The sequence below is a fragment of the Oncorhynchus kisutch genome, linkage group LG3 (assembly GCF_002021735.2).
Source record: "Oncorhynchus kisutch isolate 150728-3 linkage group LG3, Okis_V2, whole genome shotgun sequence".
Taxonomy (NCBI): Eukaryota; Metazoa; Chordata; class Actinopteri; order Salmoniformes; family Salmonidae; genus Oncorhynchus; species Oncorhynchus kisutch.
Genome location: NC_034176.2, coordinates 76,393,825 through 76,418,406, shown reverse-complemented (window position 1 = coordinate 76,418,406; position 24,582 = coordinate 76,393,825). Strand labels below are relative to the sequence as shown.

Below are 24,582 nucleotides of genomic sequence, written 5' to 3'. Positions count from 1 at the left end.
AAACATTGTGAACATGAGAGTAAAAGGAATATTCCCTACACGTAGGGTTAACGATCCTCCATACCTGTATATCAAATAAGTTAGAATTTTTTATGTAGGTATTCAAGAATTCGCTTGAATAGGAGGTAGGGGTTCGCCGGGTAGAGGATCTATCCAAATATTGGTCTAGCACACAGTTAAGATCCCCTCCAATGACCAGGTTAGTATGGGAGATATCTGGAATCAGGGCAAGGACTCTTTAAAAAAAAGACGGTTTATCAATGTTTGGCCTATAGATATTTAGTAGAGTTACTGAAGTAGAGTGGAGTTCTCCTATTACGATCACATAACGACCCTCTTTATCCGCAATAGTGGTTTTATGTAGAAAAGGAATTCCTTTCCATACCAGAATCGCTGTGCCTCTCGTTTTGGCAGAGAAGTTAGAGTGATACACTTGCCCCACCCACCTCCAATTAAGTCTGCTATGAGAGTTATTTTTCAGATGGGTTTCTTGCAAAAATATAATATCAGACGAGAGTGCTTTCAAGTGGGCTAGGACCTTGCCTCTCTTAATTGGTTCGTTTAAACCTTTGACATTCCATGAAGTGAATGTACGCCCTGCCCTCCTCTCGTTTGTAGTTCCTATGGTGGCCTGCATAACATGTAACTCGATAAAAAGGTAAGAAAGCGCACCAAACCATCACGATCAGCATATGTAGCACCTACACCCGACCAGTATCCATCCAACCCCTCCCCCCCTGCAAGCACCTTTACTTCCCACCCTGTTCCCCTAATTTTCCCAACACTTACCCCCCCCCCATTCAACCCACATTTAACAGGCATGCACAAATAGGAGATAAAAAAATAATAAACACATTGTCTGGCCGATGCCAAAAAAGCATGGTGCGACCTCGAACAAGAGGTAAAACAAAAATAAAATCCCAACTATACGTTCACCTCTCACTATCCTAGAACTTCTACTAACATATGAACTGAGGAGACTCCCCCGAATAAAGTGTTCAATTAGCATCTAATAAACCTAAACATAATAAGTTGCAATTTAAACATATTGCGCACTTAAGCGTCATCCTGGGTCAATCCCTGATATAAGCAAGATATAGCATCACAAGATTATATTGCTAAGCAATGCCGGTCTAAACATAAACCATCCGCAACTGACATAGACAGCAGTACCTTTACATATTGTGGGTCAGGAGATCGGAACAAGGATTTTGCTAAATTAAACGTACCCCCCAATCAAAAACATACATATACATTTGTTTCCTTTTTAAGATAAAAAAAATAAAAAATACAATATTTTATTAATATATATACATACATACACACACACATATATATATACACATATACACACACACACATATATACACATTTACACACACATACAGTGGGGAGAACAAGTATTTGATACACTGCCGATTTTGCAGGTTTTCCTACCAACCATCAACCCCCAGTCCCCTGCAAGCAATAAATAACTGGTATGGTAATAAGAATAATGTAAGGATTCGAAAAATAAATAACGAAACAAAACAAAAATGGGGGAATATAAGTATATCCATCCGAAAGTGTTAAAAAATATATATATATGTATATACACACATACGTACATCCATCCATATGCACATATACACATACACACATACAAACATTCATACCCCAGAATAACAATATACACTGATTTAAAATATACACATACATAATACTAAAATGCTAAGAGAAAATAATAATAAAGTACAAATAGTAATTATATGTACGCACACCTACACAGACACAAGCACTACAGAGGGCTGCTGGGACTCTAGTCGGGAGAGCGGCCCACGGCTATGACAAAGGCAGAACGGCACAAAACATCAACTTACTAACCAGGTGTCTGCGTCTGCCCCTTCCCAACCATCACCCCCAGTCCCATGCAAGCAATAAATAACTGGTATGGTAATAAGAATAATGTAAGGATTGTAAAATAAATATATCCATCCGAAGGTGTCAATGATCAAACCTGGAAGGCCTCCCAAATACGCATCGCTCTGAGCACAGCCGGGATGAAAGTGAACTTAACGTTAAATGAGAGCTCTGACCGCCATCCATTGGTCGGCTCATCGTCTTACATGTTCCGTAGCCCTTGCTGAGCCCATTTAATACGGTTTCACCCGTTATGGTATAGTATGGATTCGAGTCCATGAGCAGACCCTAACACACAATGACAAGGCACTCTAACCTGTACGGGGGATTGTCGTATATTCCCGGATAAACTTCTCTGTGTCCAAAACCGAGGAGAGCCAAATCTTCTCACCGGAATGCGGGGTAATTCTTAGTCTTGCAGGGAAGAGCAAGGCTGGGCGAAGATGGAGTTTGTAGAGTTTGGCCATAACATCTCTGTAGCCGGCGCGGTGCTTTGCCACAATCCTCATAGACACGGAGTGGGTGCCCTTTATTTGACAGGTTGCCCCTCATTCGGTTGCCCCTTGCATCCTTCAATAGCTTGGCGAAGAAGTCGTAGGTGCGAGAGCCCGCCTCCACCCCCTCTGCCAGACCAACAACACAAAGGTTATTACGTCTGGATCGGCCCTCCAGGTCGACCACTTTCACAGAAAGCCTCTGCACACTATCCTGCAATGACGTGCATAGCTTCTCTAACTCGTCGATCCTACCATCGTTGAATTCAGAAGCTTTCTCAAGGTCCACAATACTCTGGCCATGCGAAGCGACCGTTCGAATGATGCTCTCGATTTTGGTGTCCAGAACAGCAATAGTAGCCTTAAGATCCTCAGCAATAGTAACACGTAGCTCCCCCAAAGCCCGGGTAAGTTCTGTAAGTGTCACGTTGTTGCCTGTGCCTTCCGCCATGTCTGTTTTGTTGTTTAGTGGGGAGTAGGCCTCCGCTGGGGATTTATTGTCCTTTGGTCGCTTATCACTCGGCATTTTCACATAGAAAGTTACAATCTTGTATTAGACAGAAATGTTTGTTGTAAAAAGTGCCATAAAGTAGGTTAAATTAGATTATTTACCAAAAAAAGTTGCAGGAGCCTCTCACACACAACCGTTCACTCCAACATGCTAGCTCCGCCCCTTGGATCCCATTTTTACATGTAAGTTACTCCATCTCAAAATGATTGAGTACATTGACCTATTTTACTGCGGTATATTGGTTGCATCACAAATTGCACCATATTCTTTACATATTGCACTACTTTAGGTCCTGATCAAAAGTAGTGCACTAAATAGGGAATAGGGTGCCATTTGGGAGCAGCTGATAACTCACCAGGAAGATCTCTATAGCTCCCAGTATGTACATGGCAGCAGCGAAGGTTGTTCCCAGGTAGAAACAGATTCCTACAGCCCCCCCAAACTCAGCACCCAGGGAACGAGAGATCATGAAGTATGCCCCTCCGGCTACAACAGAGAGCAGCACAGAGTTAACATGGATGAAACTGGTCAGAATAGACTGACGGTGTGATCATTTGTTAGTCATGTCATAAAAAATGACGTTATCTTGTTATTGTCATGTTTATGTAACTGTTACAACTAAAGTGTTCTAAGTGTAAAATGTAAGTTTGGATTCTCAGTCTTCAAAGCTTGTACTGTACCCTCACCTGGGACAACACCATTTGTAGCTATGGCACTCATGGATATGGCAGTGAGCATTGTCTGTCAAACAGGAGAGAATATGAACACCATCAAATAAGGCCAGTCAGTCTTTATGAGAAAGTTCTGGATGTTTTATGTTGTGCCCTTCAACCAATACACTGTGCTCTTTATCCACATAATAAACACACTTAGCAATAGAGGCACCACTTGTCATTGGACAACTGAACAGAATTCATCAATCATATTGGAAAGGTTGAGACATAAACCACAAATATATTACACAGCAGGGTGTGGAAACTGCTGTGGGTTCTATTCAGCCTGGTAATGTTAACTGGCTGGCCGGGGACCCAGTTTTAACAGGGGGTTTGGCAAGTGGACAAGAACAGTGTGTCAATGGTCTTCTAACATGCCAGACAGTGTGTGTGTGTGTGTGTGTGTATGCATGCATGTGAGTGTGCCTGTGTGTGCATCCACAATGTTTGTACAGTGCTGTCAAAAAGTATTTGCCCCCTTCCTGAGTTCTTATTTTTTTGCACATTTGTCACACATAAATGTTTCAGATCATCAAAATATTTTAATATTACACAAAGATAACCCAAGTAAACACAAAGTTCAGTTTAAGTGATAGCTTTTTCCCTTAATAAATACAATTATCTGAACCTTCGTGGCCCTATGTGACAGAGTAATTGCCTCCCTTGTTAAATCATGAATTTACTGTGGTTAATTACATTTTTTTGGAAAGCTGAGTTTAATTTCACTATCACACCCAGGCCTGATTACTGCCAGACCTGTTGAATCAAGAAATCACTTAAATAGAACCCGTCTGACAAAGTGAAGTAGGCCAAAATATCTCAAAAAGCAAGACATCATGCCGTGATCCAAAGAAATTCAGGAACAGATGAGAAACAAAGTAATTAATATCTATCAGTCTGGAAAGGGTTACAAAGCCATTTCTAAAGCTTTGGGACTCCAGCGAACTACGGTGAGAGCCATTATCCACAAATGGAGAAAATTTGGAACAGTGGTGAACCTTCCCAGGAGTGGCCGGCCTACCAAAATTACCCCATAAGAAAGAGACTGGGCAAAATGGCATCCATGGCAGAGTTCCAAGGTGAAAACCACTGCTGACCAAAAACAACACAAAGGCTCATCTCACTTCTGGCAAAAAACATCTTAATGATCCCCAAGACTTTTGGGGAAATATTCTGTGGACTGATGAGACAATGTGAACTTTTTGGAAGGTGTGCGTCCCGTTACATCTGGCGTAAAAGTAACGCAGCATTTCAGAAAAAGAACATCATACCAACAGTCAAATATGGTAGTATGATGTTCTGGGGCTGCTTTGCTGCTTCAGGACCTGGATGACTTGCTGTGATTGATGGAACCATGAATTCTGCTCTCTAGCAAAAAATCCTGAAGGAGAATGTCCAGCCATCAGTTCGTGACCTCAAGCTGAAGCGCACTTGGGTTCTGCAGCAGGACAATGATCCAAAACACACGAGAAAGTCCACCTCTGAATGGCTTAAAAAAACCAAGATAAAGGTTTTGGAGTGGCCTAGTCAAAGTCCGGACTTGAATCCAATTGAGGTGCTGTGGCGTGACCTTAAAAAGGCAGTTCATTCTCGAAAACCCTTCAATGTGGCTGAATTAAAACAATTCTGCAAAGAAGAGTGGGCCAAAATTCCTCCACAGCGATGTGAAAGACTCATGGCCAGTTATCGCAAACGCGTGAATGTAGTTGTTGCTGCTGAGGTTGGCACAACCAGTTATTAGGTTTAGGGGGCAATTACTTTCCACATAGGTCCGCGAAGGTTCGAATAGATAAATAAAATCATCAATTAAAAACTGCATTTTGTGTTTACTTGGGTTATCTTTGTGTAATATTTAAATTTGTTTGATGATCTGAAACATTTAAGTGTGACAAATGTGCAAAAACTTTTTCACAGCACTGTGTGTGTGTGTACTAACACATGAGCAGCACATGAGGACGATGAGGAATGACTGGACGATGCCGGCTGTGCCCACGATCCACGTTAGACGAAGGAACAGGATGACACCAAAGATGTTCTGTAGACAGGGCAGGTAGACTCCCATCAGGGTACCCATGTTGGGGGACTACAGAGAGAGTGAGAGAGAATGAGAAAGTGAGAGAGAGAGAGAGTGAGAGAGAGAGAGGAAAACAACATTTAAAAAAAGAACCAAACATACATAGTGACAGAAAGAAGACAGGAAACAGATGTGAGTGATTTGGTTGTCAAGATAACTATGACTGTACTACTGTAGTTTTCCATATTTGTGTGAGTAGTGTGTTTCAATGTCTATGTTTTTATGTGTGTTTCTGAATATGGTATGTAGCACAGATAGACCCACAGGAAATAGCTAATTGATCAGAATTATTGATCAGGTAAGATATTGATCAACTCTCACCAGGGGGCCCACAGGGCAGAGCCTGTAACAAACAGGCTCCAACACAACCCAAAGCACACGCATGCAAGCTCAGATCCAAACATGTGTAGAGACAGAGGGGTAGAGAGAGAGAGACTAAAGCCTGTTTAAATCTCAAAAGAAGAGAAAGAGAGGTTGTGTTTGTGACTTCTGACCTTTGGGGCCTTCCTGCGTGACGTCTCTGTGTTCTCGGCCTCCTCGTGCTCCCTGGCCCCCTGGGTAATGTTGGTGTAGTTGACCAGCCGGCTGAGGAGGGACGACACCTTGGGACGGATGTCCAACTCCTCCTGTAGGACAGCAGAACAGGGAACAGTTAGAGCTGGATGGGTACCTGATGTGTCTGTGGGGTGTAATAGCCTACAGTAAAATGGTATTATAGTGCAGTGTAAGGAACTGAATTTGTATAGGTTGAAGTAGGAGTGGTGGTCTATCTAGTGATCGATCAATCTTGGCAGTTGAGATGAGCAAATATTGATGTTGTGTATAATCATGTCATGTATTAGTATCAGAGTCACTGTGAGCCACTTAAAATAACTGTCCAGTGAACATCTCACTTTTAAAAGTCCATATTCTGTTAACTCACACCCAAATAATGTTGTTGACTCATCCTATACTCCTATCTGTAAAGCCAAATCATAATTTGGAGAACAAACACCCACCAACATTCCAACACAAAAAAAGCAGTTAACATATTTAATTACAATATTTTTGGAAGGAAAACTTTTCACTCGAATTGTAATTAATTATAGGTCATATTTCCTAGGAATCTGGAAACACTGGACTGTTACTATAAAGACAGACCTCAAACAAGGCCAGGTTCCTGTCATAGAAATCAGTCTTCCTGTCAGCATCTGCACTGCTAAGGAAAGGACTATCCTCCTTGTGATTTCCATGGCCTGAAAAAAGAGATAGAAGAAGATAAATAAAACATTTATAAAGTAGACACGGATAACATTTTCAACCAGTACCGTGGTAAGATAAACAGGGGTCATTATAAAGTATGAAATGTGATAATGAGAGTCAGTTTGTGAACAGTTCCCATTCATGCATGCTGGTGCTCTATTGTAAAACAGCAGTCTGTTTGTTTTCATCTCAACCAACACGTTGCAATATAAAAACACAAAAAATGACATTTGAGACAAAGTTAGAGGTTACAGGAAAAGGGCCGACTAATAATAACTACAGTACAATAGCCATAAAAACCATGCAACGATGCAACCCTGTCAACCACAGTATGTACGGTCTATGGTGCTAACTGTGACCAATCTCCAAGTTAGTTCTCACTGTCTGTCTCAGTCTCCCACTCCCACGTTCAAAGTCATCAACCCCGGCAGCTGCTATGTGAGGTATACTGTAACCAGAGACCTGTGTCATACACTGTTAATCTGCTTTTAATATCTTTAGAATATCAGGCACAGAGAAAATAGGAAGGAATTCACTCAAACCCTCTATTGCAAAATGTTTCAACCCATCATTGCTGATCAAGATTGTGATGTCATTAAACAAGATTGAGCAATTGAGCGACTTCTCTTGCATCACCAGTAAGCAAAGCTTTCACCCAAAGATACATTCATATCCAAACATCACCCAGGCCAAAGCTAAAATCAATCAATGTTAAATAGAGCAGACGACAAAAAAGTTGCTTAGTAATTTCTCTCTGGTTTAAACTCTGTTCTCTGTTTCCCTTGATACATCAAGCTGAGGCAGGATATGAGCCTGGGGCTACTGGCAGTGCACACAGCATCTGTGTGAATATGATAATACACGACACACAAACCAATCTATTTCTAGAAATTAGGATCCTGACCTTTGGATCATCCGAGAACATGACAAATGGTCGAGTCTCTTCAAACATTATTTGCTTGCGGCACAAATCCAACCGGTTACAGTACTAACATCCTGAGCCACAGACATTTACCCAACTGCCGTACCCTATAAGTAGGGCTGAACACGAGACACAAAATGCTAACTTCTCTCCGGCATCTATTCTAAAACTAGACCCATGCTGGTTCAGTGGTGCCAAGCTTCTCTACTTACCTGTCTCCGGCACCACAGTGTTCAGTACCTCAGTGCTGCTGAGGGTGACCATGCTGCCACAGTGTGTGCAGAGAGCAGTGTACTGTGATCTCTGGCTCGGGACATAGTCAGGCGCCATTCAGAACACACTGTCACACAGGGCAAACTGTCACTCACTGAGGGGCTTGGGCCAGAACACACAGTGTGAGGCTGCATACACACACACACACACACACACACACACACACACACACACACACACACACACACACACACACACATACACATACACACACACACACACACACACACACACACACACACACACACACACACACACACACACACACACAAACACCGGAGGGGGAGTGCACACAGGCACAAATACATATACACTGTGGGTTGTAGAGCAGAGGCCAGAGCAAACACACAGTAAGCATATGAAGATCTAAAAGTATTTCACAACTACGTAAAGCACATTGATATTACAGTTTTTTACAATCACTTTGGCACTAATTTCAGAACCTTGATGTAATCTTTCAAAACTCTAGACACAAAACTCAAAACTAACACTTTTTCCAATTGCTTGGATACAATACACATAAAGCTAAGATCATTTGTTCATTGAACTTAAATCACCTGTTCAAAATGACACAACTTAACATCAAAGTATTACCATTTCAAAATGCAATTCACATGACTGTCTACTCATTTCATTACAATGATCTAACTATCAATTGATACAACTGCTCAAAATGATAAGTGACTGTTGCATTACTCTTAATGCGTAGTTTTATGGAAACTGACAAACGATATTCCATGTTTAGATCATGAAAGTTTCAGGATAACGAGATCCATTGACACCAATTACCGTGGAATATGAACCAATTGGACTACATTATCTATGGATGTGATATTTCATCATCATTCTTTATCAGACACTGTTTCTATGGTCCCATGTACCACTTTTCCAGACCACGTTTTCAGATTTGACATTACTGTACACTCACCGGCCACTTTATTAGGTACACCTTTCTGGTACTGGCTAGGACCCCCTTTTGCCTCCATAACAGCCTGAATTATTCACGGTGTTGTATGTTAAGAGATGCCCTTCTGCACACCACTGTTTTAAACAGCTGTTATTTGAGCATTTGTGGCCTTTCTGTTAGCTTGAATGAGTCTGGACATTCTCCTCTGACCTCTCATTAACAAGGTGGTTTTGCCCACAGAACTGCCGCTAACTGAATGTGTTTTGTTTATTGCACCATTCTCTGTAAACTCTAGAGACTGTAGTGCATAAAAATCCCAGGATGGCAGCTGTTTCTGAGATGCTGGAATCACCATGTGTGGCATCAACAATCATACCACGGTCAAAGTTGCTTAGATTACGCATCTTGCCCGTTCTAATGTTTGGTCGAACAACAACTAAAGCTCTCTACTTTATATACTCTATATATTGAGTTGCAGGCCGCCACATGATTCGCTGTTCAAATGTAACCGTCTTTGATGAGCTAAACCAGGTCTTTAGAGCTGATGGCGTGACCTATGTCATTGTGTGGGATAATGTCAGGTTCCACCATGCTCAAATGGTGCAAGCATGGTTTCAGGCCCATCCACAATTTGCCACCCTGTGCTTACCCCCATACTCTCCTTTCCTTAACCCGATTGAGGAATTTTTCTCCACATGGAGGTGGAAGGTATATGATAGGCGCCCTCACGAACAAGCCACCCTTCTCCAGGCCATGGATGACGCATGCAATGACATCACGGCAGACCAGTGTCAGGCCTAGCATAATGAAACATGTATCACATATTTTGTACTACAATATTTCATGATGTGAAACGATCGGTATCTTGTGTGTGGGTGATCTAAATGAATGTTCCTATGGTATTTCATGATACATGAGTTATTTGAACCAATGATTCTGCAAGTGCAAGGTTTCTTTAAAGATATGAATGCACAATGCAATGTTTTGAACATTGGACAGCCTGTGTTACAAGTGATGACCGTTTTGAGTTTTGTGTCTAGAGTTTTGAAAAAGGACGACAAGGTTCTGAAATTAGTGCCAAAGTGATTGTTAAAAACTGTACTATGGGCCATGATGGGCTTGTCATTGGATGCTAACAACGCATAATGGCAACTCAAAATGATATGCTGTGAAACGTTTAGAAAATATGTCCCACTTAATAATCACTAATGATGAGGGAGTCAACTCCTCGTACCATTTCTGAGATTAGATGGGAATAAGTGTGTAAAGACCTAACACTCACTCACTAGTATGATGTCATTGAAAAGGGGCAGGGAAAGAGACAAGATCAAATCAATTCAAATACTGTCCTCTAGTGTCAGTTTGCTGCTAGTGCCATATGAGAACATTGTAAAACAGGAAGGATGTCACTGTGTTTGTGTTTACATTGCAATGTGCATGCCATCATAGTGTCAGTTTGCTGCTAGTGCCATGTGAGAACATTGTAAAACAGGAAGGATGTCACTGTGTTTGTGTTTACATTGCAATGTGCATGCCATCATAGTGTCAGTTCTAAATAATGACCGAAGGATGCTGAACTTGTAAAACAACATATAATCCTTTATCTCTGTCTGTACTGTTCGCTTATATGTTTCCAAATGTCACTCTCTCTACCACAACACCCTCTTCAAGTCGGTCTTATTAAAAGGATGGAAGGTATGGGGACGGGGTGCCATTTGTAAAGTTGAATGGTCCGGAGGGGGTTCTCCTGACCTGACGTTTGATGTCTAATTAAAACAGATTAAAGATGAACAGAACTGTTATGAACGACTCACAGAGAGCCCTGAGTTCAACTGCGCTGAAAAGACCAGCACACAGGGATTTACAACGACAGGTCCCAACAAGTCAACGAACAAACGGTGCCTCCACAAAAATGCCTCTGAGCCACAAGATCAAACGACTGCCAACAAAGTGAGACAGACAGCCAACCCTGCCGAGCTCCCCGCCTCCTCCTGCTGTACTGAACAGTCACCTCTGTCTGAACGCCTTGTTACTATTAGACAAGTCAGCACATTACTGGCAGCACTCACTTTAGCTTTTTACAGAGAGAAATAACATGACTACCCAAGTTCCCAAAGCTATCCAGACATATAATGAAGTTGTTTCATATGTGCTTGACTGAAGAGGTCTTTGAACTAGGACTATTACTGGAAGTGTCAACATATCACTGGTGTAGTGAAGTTACAGGCCAACTTACATCTGCAGAATGAATTTTGGAAGCTTCTTTCTTTGTCTTTTACATTTAATACATAGCAGAGACTATTAGCCAAGATATGAACAAATACCATATTTGTAGATACATTTTAAGCTTCAAACACACCAGTAAAATTATCACACATTTGGTTGCCATATTTTTAATATGGTCCCGTTCAAACAAAGGAAACAGGAAAAGTCCAATTGGTCTAGACTAGAGTCTGACTGACACAGAACTATACCCTAGACTAGAGTCTGACTGACACAGAACTATACCCTAGACTAGAGTCTGACTGACACAGAACTATACCCTAGACAAGTCTGACTGACAAAGAAACTATACCCTAGACTAGAGTCTGACTGACACAGAACTATACCCTAGACTAGAGTCTGAATGACACAGAACTATACCCTAGACAAGTCTGACTGACACAGAACTATAACGTAGACTAGAGTCTGACTGACACAGAACTATACCCTAGACAAGTCTGACTGACACAGAACTATACCGTAGACTAGAGTCTGACTGACAAAGAACTATACCCTAGACTAGAGTCTGACTGACACAGAACTATACACTAGACAAGTCTGACTGACACAGAACTATACCCTAGACAAGTCTGGCTGACACAGAACTATACCCTAGACTAGAGTCTGAATGACACAGAACTATACCCTAGACTAGTCTGACTGACACAGAACTATACCCTAGACAAGTCTGACTGACACAGAACTATACCCTAGACTAGAGTCTGACTGACACAGAACTATACCCTAGACAAGTCTGACTGACACAGAACTATAACGTAGACTAGAGTCTTACTGACACAGAACTATACCCTAGACAAGTCTGACTGACACAGAACTATACCGTAGACTAGAGTCTGACTGACAAAGAACTATACCCTAGACAAGAGTCTGACTGACGCAGAACTATACCCTAGACTAGAGTCTGACTGACACAGAACTATACCCTAGACAAGTCTGACGGACACAGAACTACACCCTAGACTAGTCTGACTGACACAGAATTATACCCTAGACTAGAGTCTGACTGACACAGAACTATACCCTAGACTAGTCTGACTGACACAGAACTACATCCTAGACTAGTCTGACTGACACAGAACTATACCCTAGACAAGTCTGACATACACAGAATTATACCCTAGACTAGAGTCTGACTGACACAGAACTATACCCTAGACTAGTCTGACGGACACAGAACTACACCCTAGACTAGTCTGACTGACACAGAACTAAACCCTAGACTAGTCTGACGGACACAGAACTACACCCTAGACTAGTCTGACTGACACAGAATTATACCCTAGACTAGAGTCTGACTGACACAGAACTATACCCTAGACTAGTCTGACTGACACAGAACTACATCCTAGACTAGTCTGACTGACACAGAACTATACCCTAGACTAGAGTCTGACTGACACAGAACTATACCCTAGACTAGAGTCTGACTGACACAGAACTATACCCTAGACTAGAGTCTGACTGACACAGAACTATACCCTAGACTAGTCTGACTGACACAGAACTATACCCTAGACTAGAGTCTGACTGACACATAACTATACCCTAGACAAGTCTGACTGACACAGAACTATACCCTAGACAAGTCTGACTGACACAGAACTATAACCTAGACTAGAGTCTGAATGACACAGAACTATACCCTAGACTAGTCTGACTGACACAGAACTATACCCTAGACTAGAGTCTGACTGACACATAACTATACCCTAGACTAGTCTGACATACACAGAATTATACCCTAGACTAGAGTCTGACTGACACAGAACTATACCCTAGACAAGTCTGACATACACAGAATTATACCCTAGACTAGAGTCTGACTGACACAGAACTATACCCTAGACTAGAGTCTGAATGACACAGAACTATACCCTAGACTAGTCTGACTGACACAGAACTATACCCTAGACAAGTCTGACTGACACAGAACTATACCCTAGACTAGAGTCTGACTGACACAGAACTATACCCTAGACAAGTCTGACTGACACAGAACTATAACGTAGACTAGAGTCTTACTGACACAGAACTATACCCTAGACAAGTCTGACTGACACAGAACTATACCCTAGACAAGTCTGACTGACACAGAACTATAACCTAGACTAGAGTCTGAATGACACAGAACTATACCCTAGACTAGTCTGACTGACACAGAACTATACCCTAGACTAGAGTCTGACTGACACATAACTATACCCTAGACTAGTCTGACATACACAGAATTATACCCTAGACTAGAGTCTGACTGACACAGAACTATACCCTAGACAAGTCTGACATACACAGAATTATACCCTAGACTAGAGTCTGACTGACACAGAACTATACCCTAGACTAGAGTCTGAATGACACAGAACTATACCCTAGACTAGTCTGACTGACACAGAACTATACCCTAGACAAGTCTGACTGACACAGAACTATACCCTAGACTAGAGTCTGACTGACACAGAACTATACACTAGACAAGTCTGACTGACACAGAACTATACCCTAGACAAGTCTGGCTGACACAGAACTATACCCTAGACTAGAGTCTGAATGACACAGAACTATACCCTAGACTAGTCTGACTGACACAGAACTATACCCTAGACAAGTCTGACTGACACAGAACTATACCCTAGACTAGAGTCTGACTGACACAGAACTATACCCTAGACAAGTCTGACTGACACAGAACTATAACGTAGACTAGAGTCTTACTGACACAGAACTATACCCTAGACAAGTCTGACTGACACAGAACTATACCGTAGACTAGAGTCTGACTGACAAAGAACTATACCCTAGACAAGAGTCTGACTGACGCAGAACTATACCCTAGACTAGAGTCTGACTGACACAGAACTATACCCTAGACAAGTCTGACGGACACAGAACTACACCCTAGACTAGTCTGACTGACACAGAATTATACCCTAGACTAGAGTCTGACTGACACAGAACTATACCCTAGACTAGTCTGACTGACACAGAACTACATCCTAGACTAGTCTGACTGACACAGAACTATACCCTAGACAAGTCTGACATACACAGAATTATACCCTAGACTAGAGTCTGACTGACACAGAACTATACCCTAGACTAGTCTGACGGACACAGAACTACACCCTAGACTAGTCTGACTGACACAGAACTAAACCCTAGACTAGTCTGACGGACACAGAACTACACCCTAGACTAGTCTGACTGACACAGAATTATACCCTAGACTAGAGTCTGACTGACACAGAACTATACCCTAGACTAGTCTGACTGACACAGAACTACATCCTAGACTAGTCTGACTGACACAGAACTATACCCTAGACTAGAGTCTGACTGACACAGAACTATACCCTAGACTAGAGTCTGACTGACACAGAACTATACCCTAGACTAGAGTCTGACTGACACAGAACTATACCCTAGACTAGTCTGACTGACACAGAACTATACCCTAGACTAGAGTCTGACTGACACATAACTATACCCTAGACAAGTCTGACTGACACAGAACTATACCCTAGACAAGTCTGACTGACACAGAACTATAACCTAGACTAGAGTCTGAATGACACAGAACTATACCCTAGACTAGTCTGACTGACACAGAACTATACCCTAGACTAGAGTCTGACTGACACATAACTATACCCTAGACTAGTCTGACATACACAGAATTATACCCTAGACTAGAGTCTGACTGACACAGAACTATACCCTAGACAAGTCTGACATACACAGAATTATACCCTAGACTAGAGTCTGACTGACACAGAACTATACCCTAGACTAGAGTCTGAATGACACAGAACTATACCCTAGACTAGTCTGACTGACACAGAACTATACCCTAGACAAGTCTGACTGACACAGAACTATACCCTAGACTAGAGTCTGACTGACACAGAACTATACCCTAGACAAGTCTGACTGACACAGAACTATAACGTAGACTAGAGTCTTACTGACACAGAACTATACCCTAGACAAGTCTGACTGACACAGAACTATACCGTAGACTAGAGTCTGACTGACAAAGAACTATACCCTAGACAAGAGTCTGACTGACGCAGAACTATACCCTAGACTAGAGTCTGACTGACACAGAACTATACCCTAGACAAGTCTGACGGACACAGAACTATACCCTAGACTAGAGTCTGACTGACACAGAACTATACCTTAGACTAGTATGACATACACAGAATTATACCCTAGACTAGAGTCTAACTGACACAGAACTATACCCTAGACAAGTCTGACATACACAGAACTATACCCTAGCCTAGAGTCTGACTGACACAGAACAAAAACCTGGACTAGAGTCTGACTTACACAGAACTATACCCTAGACTAGTCTGACTGACACAGAACTATACCCTAGACTAGAGTCTGACTGACACATAACTATACCCTAGACAAGTCTGACTGACACAGAACTATACCCTAGACAAGTCTGACTGACACAGAACTATACCCTAGACTAGAGTCTGAATGACACAGAACTATACCCTAGACTAGTCTGACTGACACAGAACTATACCGTAGACTAGAGTCTGACTGAAACAGAACTATACCCTAGACTAGAGTCTGACTGACACAAAACTATACCCTAGACTAGAGTCTGACTGACACAGAACTATACCGTAGACTAGAGTCTGACTGACACAGAACTATACCCTAGACAAGTCTGACTGACACAGAACTATACCCTAGACTAGAGTCTGAATGACACGGAACTATACCCTAGACTAGTCTGACTGACACAGAACTATACCGTAGACTAGAGTCTGACTGACACAGAACTAAATCCTAGACTAGAGTCTGACTGACACAGAACTATACCCTAGACTAGAGTCTGACTGACACATAACTATAGCCTAGACTAGTCTGACATACACAGAATAATAACCTAGACTAGAGTCTGACTGACACAGAACTATACCCTAGACAAGTGTGACATACACAGAATTATACCCTAGACTAGAGTCTGACTGACACAGAACTATACCCTAGACTAGTCTGACGGACACAGAACTACACCCTAGACTAGTCTGACGGACACAGAACTACATCCTAGACTAGTCTGACTGACACAGAACTATACCCCAGACTAGAGTCTGACTGACACAGAACTATACCCTAGACTAGAGTCTGACTGACACATAACTATACCCTAGACTAGTCTGACATACACAGAATTATACCCTAGACTAGTCTGACATACACAGAACTATACCCTAGCCTAGAGTCTGACTGACACAGAACAAAAACCTGGACTAGAGTCTGACTGACACAGAACTATACCCTAGACTAGAGTCTGACTGACACAGAACTATACCCTAGACTAGAGTCTGACTGACACAGAACTATACCCTAGACTAGTCTGACTGACACAGAACTATACCCTAGACTAGAGTCTGACTGACACAGAACTATACCCTAGACTAGAGTCTGACTGACACAGAACTATACCCTAGACTAGTCTGAAGGACACAGAACTACACCCTAGACTAGTCTGACTGACACAGAACTAAACCCTAGACTAGTCTGACGGACACAGAACTACATCCTAGACTAGTCTGACTGACACAGAACTATACCCTAGACTAGAGTCTGACTGACACAGAACTATACCCTAGACTAGTATGACTGACACAGAACTATACCCTAGACTAGAGTCTGACTGACCCATAAATGTACCCTAGACTAGAGTCTGACTGACACAGAACTATACCCTAGACTAGTCTGACTGACACAGAACTATACCCTGACAAGTCTGACTGACACAGAACTATACCCTAGACTAGTCTGTCTGACACAGAATTATACCCTAGACTAGAGTCTGACTGACACAGAACTATAGCCTAGACTAGAGTCTGACTGACACAGAACTATAGCCTAGACTAGAGAATGACTGACACATAACTATAGCCTAGACTAGAGTCTGACTGACACAGAACTATAGCCTAGACTAGAGTCTGACTGACACAGAACTATAGCCTAGACTAGAGTCTGACTGACACAGAACTATAGCCTAGACTAGAGAATGACTGACACATAACTATACCCTAGACTAGAGTCTGACTGACACAGAACTATAGCCTAGACTAGTCTGAATGACACAGAACTATAGCCTAGACTAGAGTCTGACTGACACAGAAGTATACCGTAGACTAGAATCTGACTGACACAGAACTACATCCTAGACTAGTCTGACTGACACAGAACTACATCCTACACTAGAGTCTGACTGACACAGAACAATACCCTAGACTAGAGTCTGACCGACACAGAACAATACCCTAGACTAGAGTCTGACTGACACAGAACTATATCCTAGACTGGTCTGACGGACACAGAACTACACCCCAGACTAGTTTGACTGACACAGAACTAAATCCTATACTAGTCTGACTGACACAGAACTATACCCTGACAAGTCTGACTGACACAGAACTATACCCTAGACTAGTCTGTCTGACACAGAACTACATCCTAGAATAGTCTGACTGACACATAACTATACCATAGACTAAAGACTCACTGACACAAAACTATACCCTAGACTAGAGTCTGACTGACAAAGAACAAAAACCTGGACTAGAGTCTGACTGACACAGAACTACATCCTAGACTAGAGTCTGACTGACACAGAACTATACCCTAGACTAGTATGACTGACACAGAACTATACCCTTGACTAGAGTCTGACTGACCCATAAATGTACCCTAGACTAGAGTCTGACTGACACAGAACTATACCCTAGACTAGTCTGACTGACACAGAACTATACCCTAGACTAGTCTGACTGACACAGAACTACACCCTAGACTAGCCTGACTGACACAGAACTACATCCTAGACTAGTCTGACCCACACAGAACTACATCCTAGACTAGTCGGACTGACACAGAACTATACCCTAGACTAGAGCCGGACTGACACAGAACTATACCCTAGACTAGAGTCTGACTGACACAGAAATATACCCTAGACAAGTCTGACATACACAGAATTATACCCTAGACTAGAGTCTGACTGACACAGAACTATACCCTAGACATGAGTCTGACTGACACAGAACTATACCCTAGACTAGTCTGACTGACACAGAACTACATCCTAGACTAGTCTGACTGACACAGAATTATACCCTAGACTAGAGTCTGACTGACACAGAACTATACCCTAGACTAGTCTGACATACACAGAATTACACCCTAGACTAGAGTCTGACTGACACAGAACTATACCCTAAACAAGTCTGACATACACAGAATTATACCCTAGACTAGAGTCTGACTGACACAGAACTATACCCTCGACTAGTCTGACTGACACAGAACTAAACCCTAGACTAGTCTGACGACACAGAACTACACCCTAGACTAGTCTGACTGACACAGAATTATACCCTAGACTAGAGTCTGACTGACACAGAACTATACCCTAGACTAGTCTGACTGACACAGAACTACATCCTAGACTAGTCTGACTGACACAGAATTATACCCTAGACTAGAGTCTGACTGACACAGAACGATACCATAGACTAGAGACTCACTGACAAAAACTATACCCTAGACTAGAGTCTCACTGACACAGAACTATACCCTAGACAAGACTGACATACACAGAACTACATCTTAAAGTAGTCGGACTGACACAGAACTATACCCTAGACTAGAGCCGGACTGACACAGAACTATACCCTAGACTAGAGTCTGACTGACACAGAACTATACCCTAGACAAGTCTGACATACACAGAATTATACCCTAGACTAGAGTCTGACTGACACAGAACTATACCCTAGACATGAGTCTGACTGACACAGAACTATACCCTAGACTAGTCTGACTGACACAGAACTACATCCTAGACTAGTCTGACTGACACAGAATTATACCCTAGACTAGAGTCTGACTGACACAGAACGATACCATAGACTAGAGACTCACTGACAAAAACTATACCCTAGACTATAGTCTCACTGACACAGAACTATAACCTAGACAAGTCTGACATACACAGAATTATACCCTAGACTAGAGTCTGACTGACACAGAACTATACACTAGACAAGTCTGACTGACACAGAATTATACCCTAGACTAGAGTCTGACTGACACAGAACTATACCCTAGACTAGTCTGACTGACACAGAACTATTCCATAGACTAGAGTCTGACTGACACAGAACTATACCATAGACTAGAGGCTCACTGACACAAAACTATAGCCTAGACTAGAGTCTGACTGACACAGAACTACACCCTAGACTAGAGTCTGACTGACACAGAACTATACCCTAGACTAGTCTGACTGACACAGAACTACACCCTAGACTAGTCTGACTGACACAGAATTATACCCTAGACTAGAGTCTGACTGACACAGAACTACACCCTAGACTAGAGTCTGACTGACACAGAACTATACCCTAGACTAGTCTGACTGACACAGAACTATACCCTAGACTAGAGACGGACTGACACAGAACTATACCCTAGACTAGAGTCTGACTGACACAGAACTATACCCTAGACAAGTCTGACATACACAGAATTATACCCTAGACTAGAGTCTGACTGACACAGAACTATACCCTAGACTAGAGTCTGACTGACACATAACTATACCCTAGACTAGTCTGACTGACACAGAACTACACCCTAGACTAGCCTGACTGACACAGAACTACATCCTAGACTAGTCTGACCCACACAGAACTACATCTTAGAGTAGTCGGACTGACACAGAACTATACCCTAGACTAGAGCCGGACTGACACAGAACTATACCCTAGACTAGAGTCTGACTGACACAGAACTATACCCTAGACAAGTCTGACATACACAGAATTATACCCTAGACTAGAGTCTGACTGACACAGAACTATACCCTAGACTAGTCTGACTGACACAGAACTACATCCTAGACTAGTCTGACTGACACAGAACTATACCCTAGACTAGAGTCTGACTGACACAGAACTATACCCTGGACTAGAGTCTGACTGACACAGAACTATACCGTAGACTAGAATCTGATTGACACAGAACTACATCCTAGACTAGTCTGACTGACACAGAACTATAGCCTAGACTAGAGTCTGACTGACACAGAACTATACCCTAGACTAGTCTGTCTGAAACAGAATTATACCCTAGACTAGAGTCTGACTGACACAGAACTATACCCTAGACTAGTCTGACTGACACAGAACTAGATCCTAGACTAGTCTGACTGACACAGAACTATACCATAGACTAAAGACTCACTGACACAGAACTATACCCTAGACTAGAGTCTGACTGACGCATAAATGTACCCTAGACTAGAGTCTGACTGACACAGAACTATACCCTAGACTAGTCTGACTGACACAGAACTATACCCTAGACTAGTCTGACTGACACAGAACTACACCCTAGACTAGTCTGACTGACACAGAACTACATCCTAGACTAGTCTGACCCACGCAGAACTACATCTTAGACTAGTCGGACTGACACAGAACTATACCCTAGACTAGAGCCGGACTGACACAGAACTATACCCTAGACTAGAGTCTGACTGACACAGAACTATACCCTAGACAAGTCTGACATACACAGAATTATACCCTAGACTAGAGTCTGACTGACACAGAACTATACCCTAGACATGAGTCTGACTGACACAGAACTATACCCTAGACTAGTCTGACTGACACAGAACTACATCCTAGACTAGTCTGACTGACACAGAATTATACCCTAGACTAGAGTCTGACTGACACAGAACTATACCCTAGACAAGTCTGACATACACAGAATTATACCCTAGACTAGAGTCTGACTGACACATAACTATACCCTAGACTAGTCTGACTGACACAGAACTACACCCTAGACTAGCCTGACTGACACAGAACTACATCCTAGACTAGTCTGACCCACACAGAACTACATCTTAGAGTAGTCGGACTGACACAGAACTATACCCTAGACTAGAGCCGGACTGACACAGAACTATACCCTAGACTAGAGTCTGACTGACACAGAACTATACCCTAGACAAGTCTGACATACACAGAATTATACCCTAGACTAGAGTCTGACTGACACAGAACTATACCCTAGACTAGTCTGACTGACACAGAACTACATCCTAGACTAGTCTGACTGACACAGAACTATACCCTAGACTAGAGTCTGACTGACACAGAACTATACCCTGGACTAGAGTCTGACTGACACAGAACGATACCATAGACTAGAGACTCACTGACAAAAACTATACCCTAGACTAGAGTCTCACTGACACAGAACTATAACCTAGACAAGTCTGACATACACAGAATTATACCCTAGACTAGAGTCTGACTGACACAGAACTATACACTAGACAAGTCTGACTGACACAGAATTATACCATAGACTAGAGTCTGACTGACACAGAACTATACCCTAGACTAGTCTGACTGACACAGAACTATTCCATAGACTAGAGTCTGACTGACACAGAACTATACCATAGACTAGAGGCTCACTGACACAAAACTATAGCCTAGACTAGAGTCTGACTGACACAGAACTACACCCTAGACTAGAGTCTGACTGACACAGAACTATACCCTAGACTAGTCTGACTGACACAGAACTACACCCTAGACTAGTCTGACTGACACAGAATTATACCCTAGACTAGAGTCTGACTGACACAGAACTACACCCTAGACTAGAGTCTGACTGACACAGAACTATACCCTAGACTAGTCTGACTGACACAGAACTATACCCTAGACTAGAGACGGACTGACACAGAACTATACCCTAGACTAGAGTCTGACTGACACAGAACTATACCCTAGACAAGTCTGACATACACAGAATTATACCCTAGACTAGAGTCTGACTGACACAGAACTATACCCTAGACTAGAGTCTGACTGACACATAACTATACCCTAGACTAGTCTGACTGACACAGAACTACACCCTAGACTAGCCTGACTGACACAGAACTACATCCTAGACTAGTCTGACCCACACAGAACTACATCTTAGAGTAGTCGGACTGACACAGAACTATACCCTAGACTAGAGCCGGACTGACACAGAACTATACCCTAGACTAGAGTCTGACTGACACAGAACTATACCCTAGACAAGTCTGACATACACAGAATTATACCCTAGACTAGAGTCTGACTGACACAGAACTATACCCTAGACTAGTCTGACTGACACAGAACTACATCCTAGACTAGTCTGACTGACACAGAACTATACCCTAGACTAGAGTCTGACTGACACAGAACTATACCCTGGACTAGAGTCTGACTGACACAGAACTATACCGTAGACTAGAATCTGATTGACACAGAACTACATCCTAGACTAGTCTGACTGACACAGAACTATAGCCTAGACTAGAGTCTGACTGACACAGAACTATACCCTAGACTAGTCTGTCTGAAACAGAATTATACCCTAGACTAGAGTCTGACTGACACAGAACTATACCCTAGACTAGTCTGACTGACACAGAACTAGATCCTAGACTAGTCTGACTGACACAGAACTATACCATAGACTAAAGACTCACTGACACAGAACTATACCCTAGACTAGAGTCTGACTGACCCATAAATGTACCCTAGACTAGAGTCTGACTGACACAGAACTATACCCTAGACTAGTCTGACTGACACAGAACTATACCCTAGACTAGTCTGACTGACACAGAACTACACCCTAGACTAGTCTGACTGACACAGAACTACATCCTAGACTAGTCTGACCCACGCAGAACTACATCTTAGACTAGTCGGACTGACACAGAACTATACCCTAGACTAGAGCCGGACTGACACAGAACTATACCCTAGACTAGAGTCTGACTGACACAGAACTATACCCTAGACAAGTCTGACATACACAGAATTATACCCTAGACTAGAGTCTGACTGACACAGAACTATACCCTAGACATGAGTCTGACTGACACAGAACTATACCCTAGACTAGTCTGACTGACACAGAACTACATCCTAGACTAGTCTGACTGACACAGAATTATACCCTAGACTAGAGTCTGACTGACACAGAACTATACCCTAGACAAGTCTGACATACACAGAATTATACCCTAGACTAGAGTCTGACTGACACATAACTATACCCTAGACTAGTCTGACTGACACAGAACTACACCCTAGACTAGCCTGACTGACACAGAACTACATCCTAGACTAGTCTGACCCACACAGAACTACATCTTAGAGTAGTCGGACTGACACAGAACTATACCCTAGACTAGAGCCGGACTGACACAGAACTATACCCTAGACTAGAGTCTGACTGACACAGAACTATACCCTAGACAAGTCTGACATACACAGAATTATACCCTAGACTAGAGTCTGACTGACACAGAACTATACCCTAGACTAGTCTGACTGACACAGAACTACATCCTAGACTAGTCTGACTGACACAGAACTATACCCTAGACTAGAGTCTGACTGACACAGAACTATACCCTGGACTAGAGTCTGACTGACACAGAACTATACCGTAGACTAGAATCTGATTGACACAGAACTACATCCTAGACTAGTCTGACTGACACAGAACTATAGCCTAGACTAGAGTCTGACTGACACAGAACTATACCCTAGACTAGTCTGACTGACACAGAACTAGATCCTAGACTAGTCTGACTGACACAGAACTATACCATAGACTAAAGACTCACTGACACAGAACTATACCCTAGACTAGAGTCTGACTGACCCATAAATGTACCCTAGACTAGAGTCTGACTGACACAGAACTATACCCTAGACTAGTCTGACTGACACAGAACTATACCCTAGACTAGTCTGACTGACACAGAACTACACCCTAGACTAGTCTGACTGACACAGAACTACATCCTAGACTAGTCTGACCCACGCAGAACTACATCTTAGACTAGTCGGACTGACACAGAACTATACCCTAGACTAGAGCCGGACTGACACAGAACTATACCCTAGACTAGAGTCTGACTGACACAGAACTATACCCTAGACAAGTCTGACATACACAGAATTATACCCTAGACTAGAGTCTGACTGACACAGAACTATACCCTAGACATGAGTCTGACTGACACAGAACTATACCCTAGACTAGTCTGACTGACACAGAACTACATCCTAGACTAGTCTGACTGACACAGAATTATACCCTAGACTAGAGTCTGACTGACACAGAACTATACCCTAGA

The 24,582-nt window shown here is 42.5% G+C and overlaps 1 protein-coding gene across 3 annotated transcripts in view; it reads right to left on the bottom strand.

The window, feature by feature from the left end:
• LOC109878803 (solute carrier family 12 member 4) overlaps positions 1-24,582 on the bottom strand; it is a 91,080-nt gene that overhangs the window by 24,404 nt on the left and 42,094 nt on the right. For 2 of the 3 annotated variants that reach the window (XM_031814905.1, XM_031814892.1), the window contains exons 2-6: positions 6,832-6,926; positions 6,186-6,317; positions 5,554-5,700; positions 3,591-3,645; positions 3,260-3,390 (exon numbers count right to left, since the gene is read on the bottom strand). In XM_031814905.1, the coding sequence (XP_031670765.1) occupies positions 3,260-3,390; positions 3,591-3,645; positions 5,554-5,700; positions 6,186-6,317; positions 6,832-6,926 (560 nt within the window). Of the gene's footprint in view, positions 1-3,259; positions 3,391-3,590; positions 3,646-5,553; positions 5,701-6,185; positions 6,318-6,831; positions 6,927-8,067; positions 8,219-24,582 lie in introns of those variants that run through there. The other variant, XM_031814899.1, reaches the window with a different exon arrangement.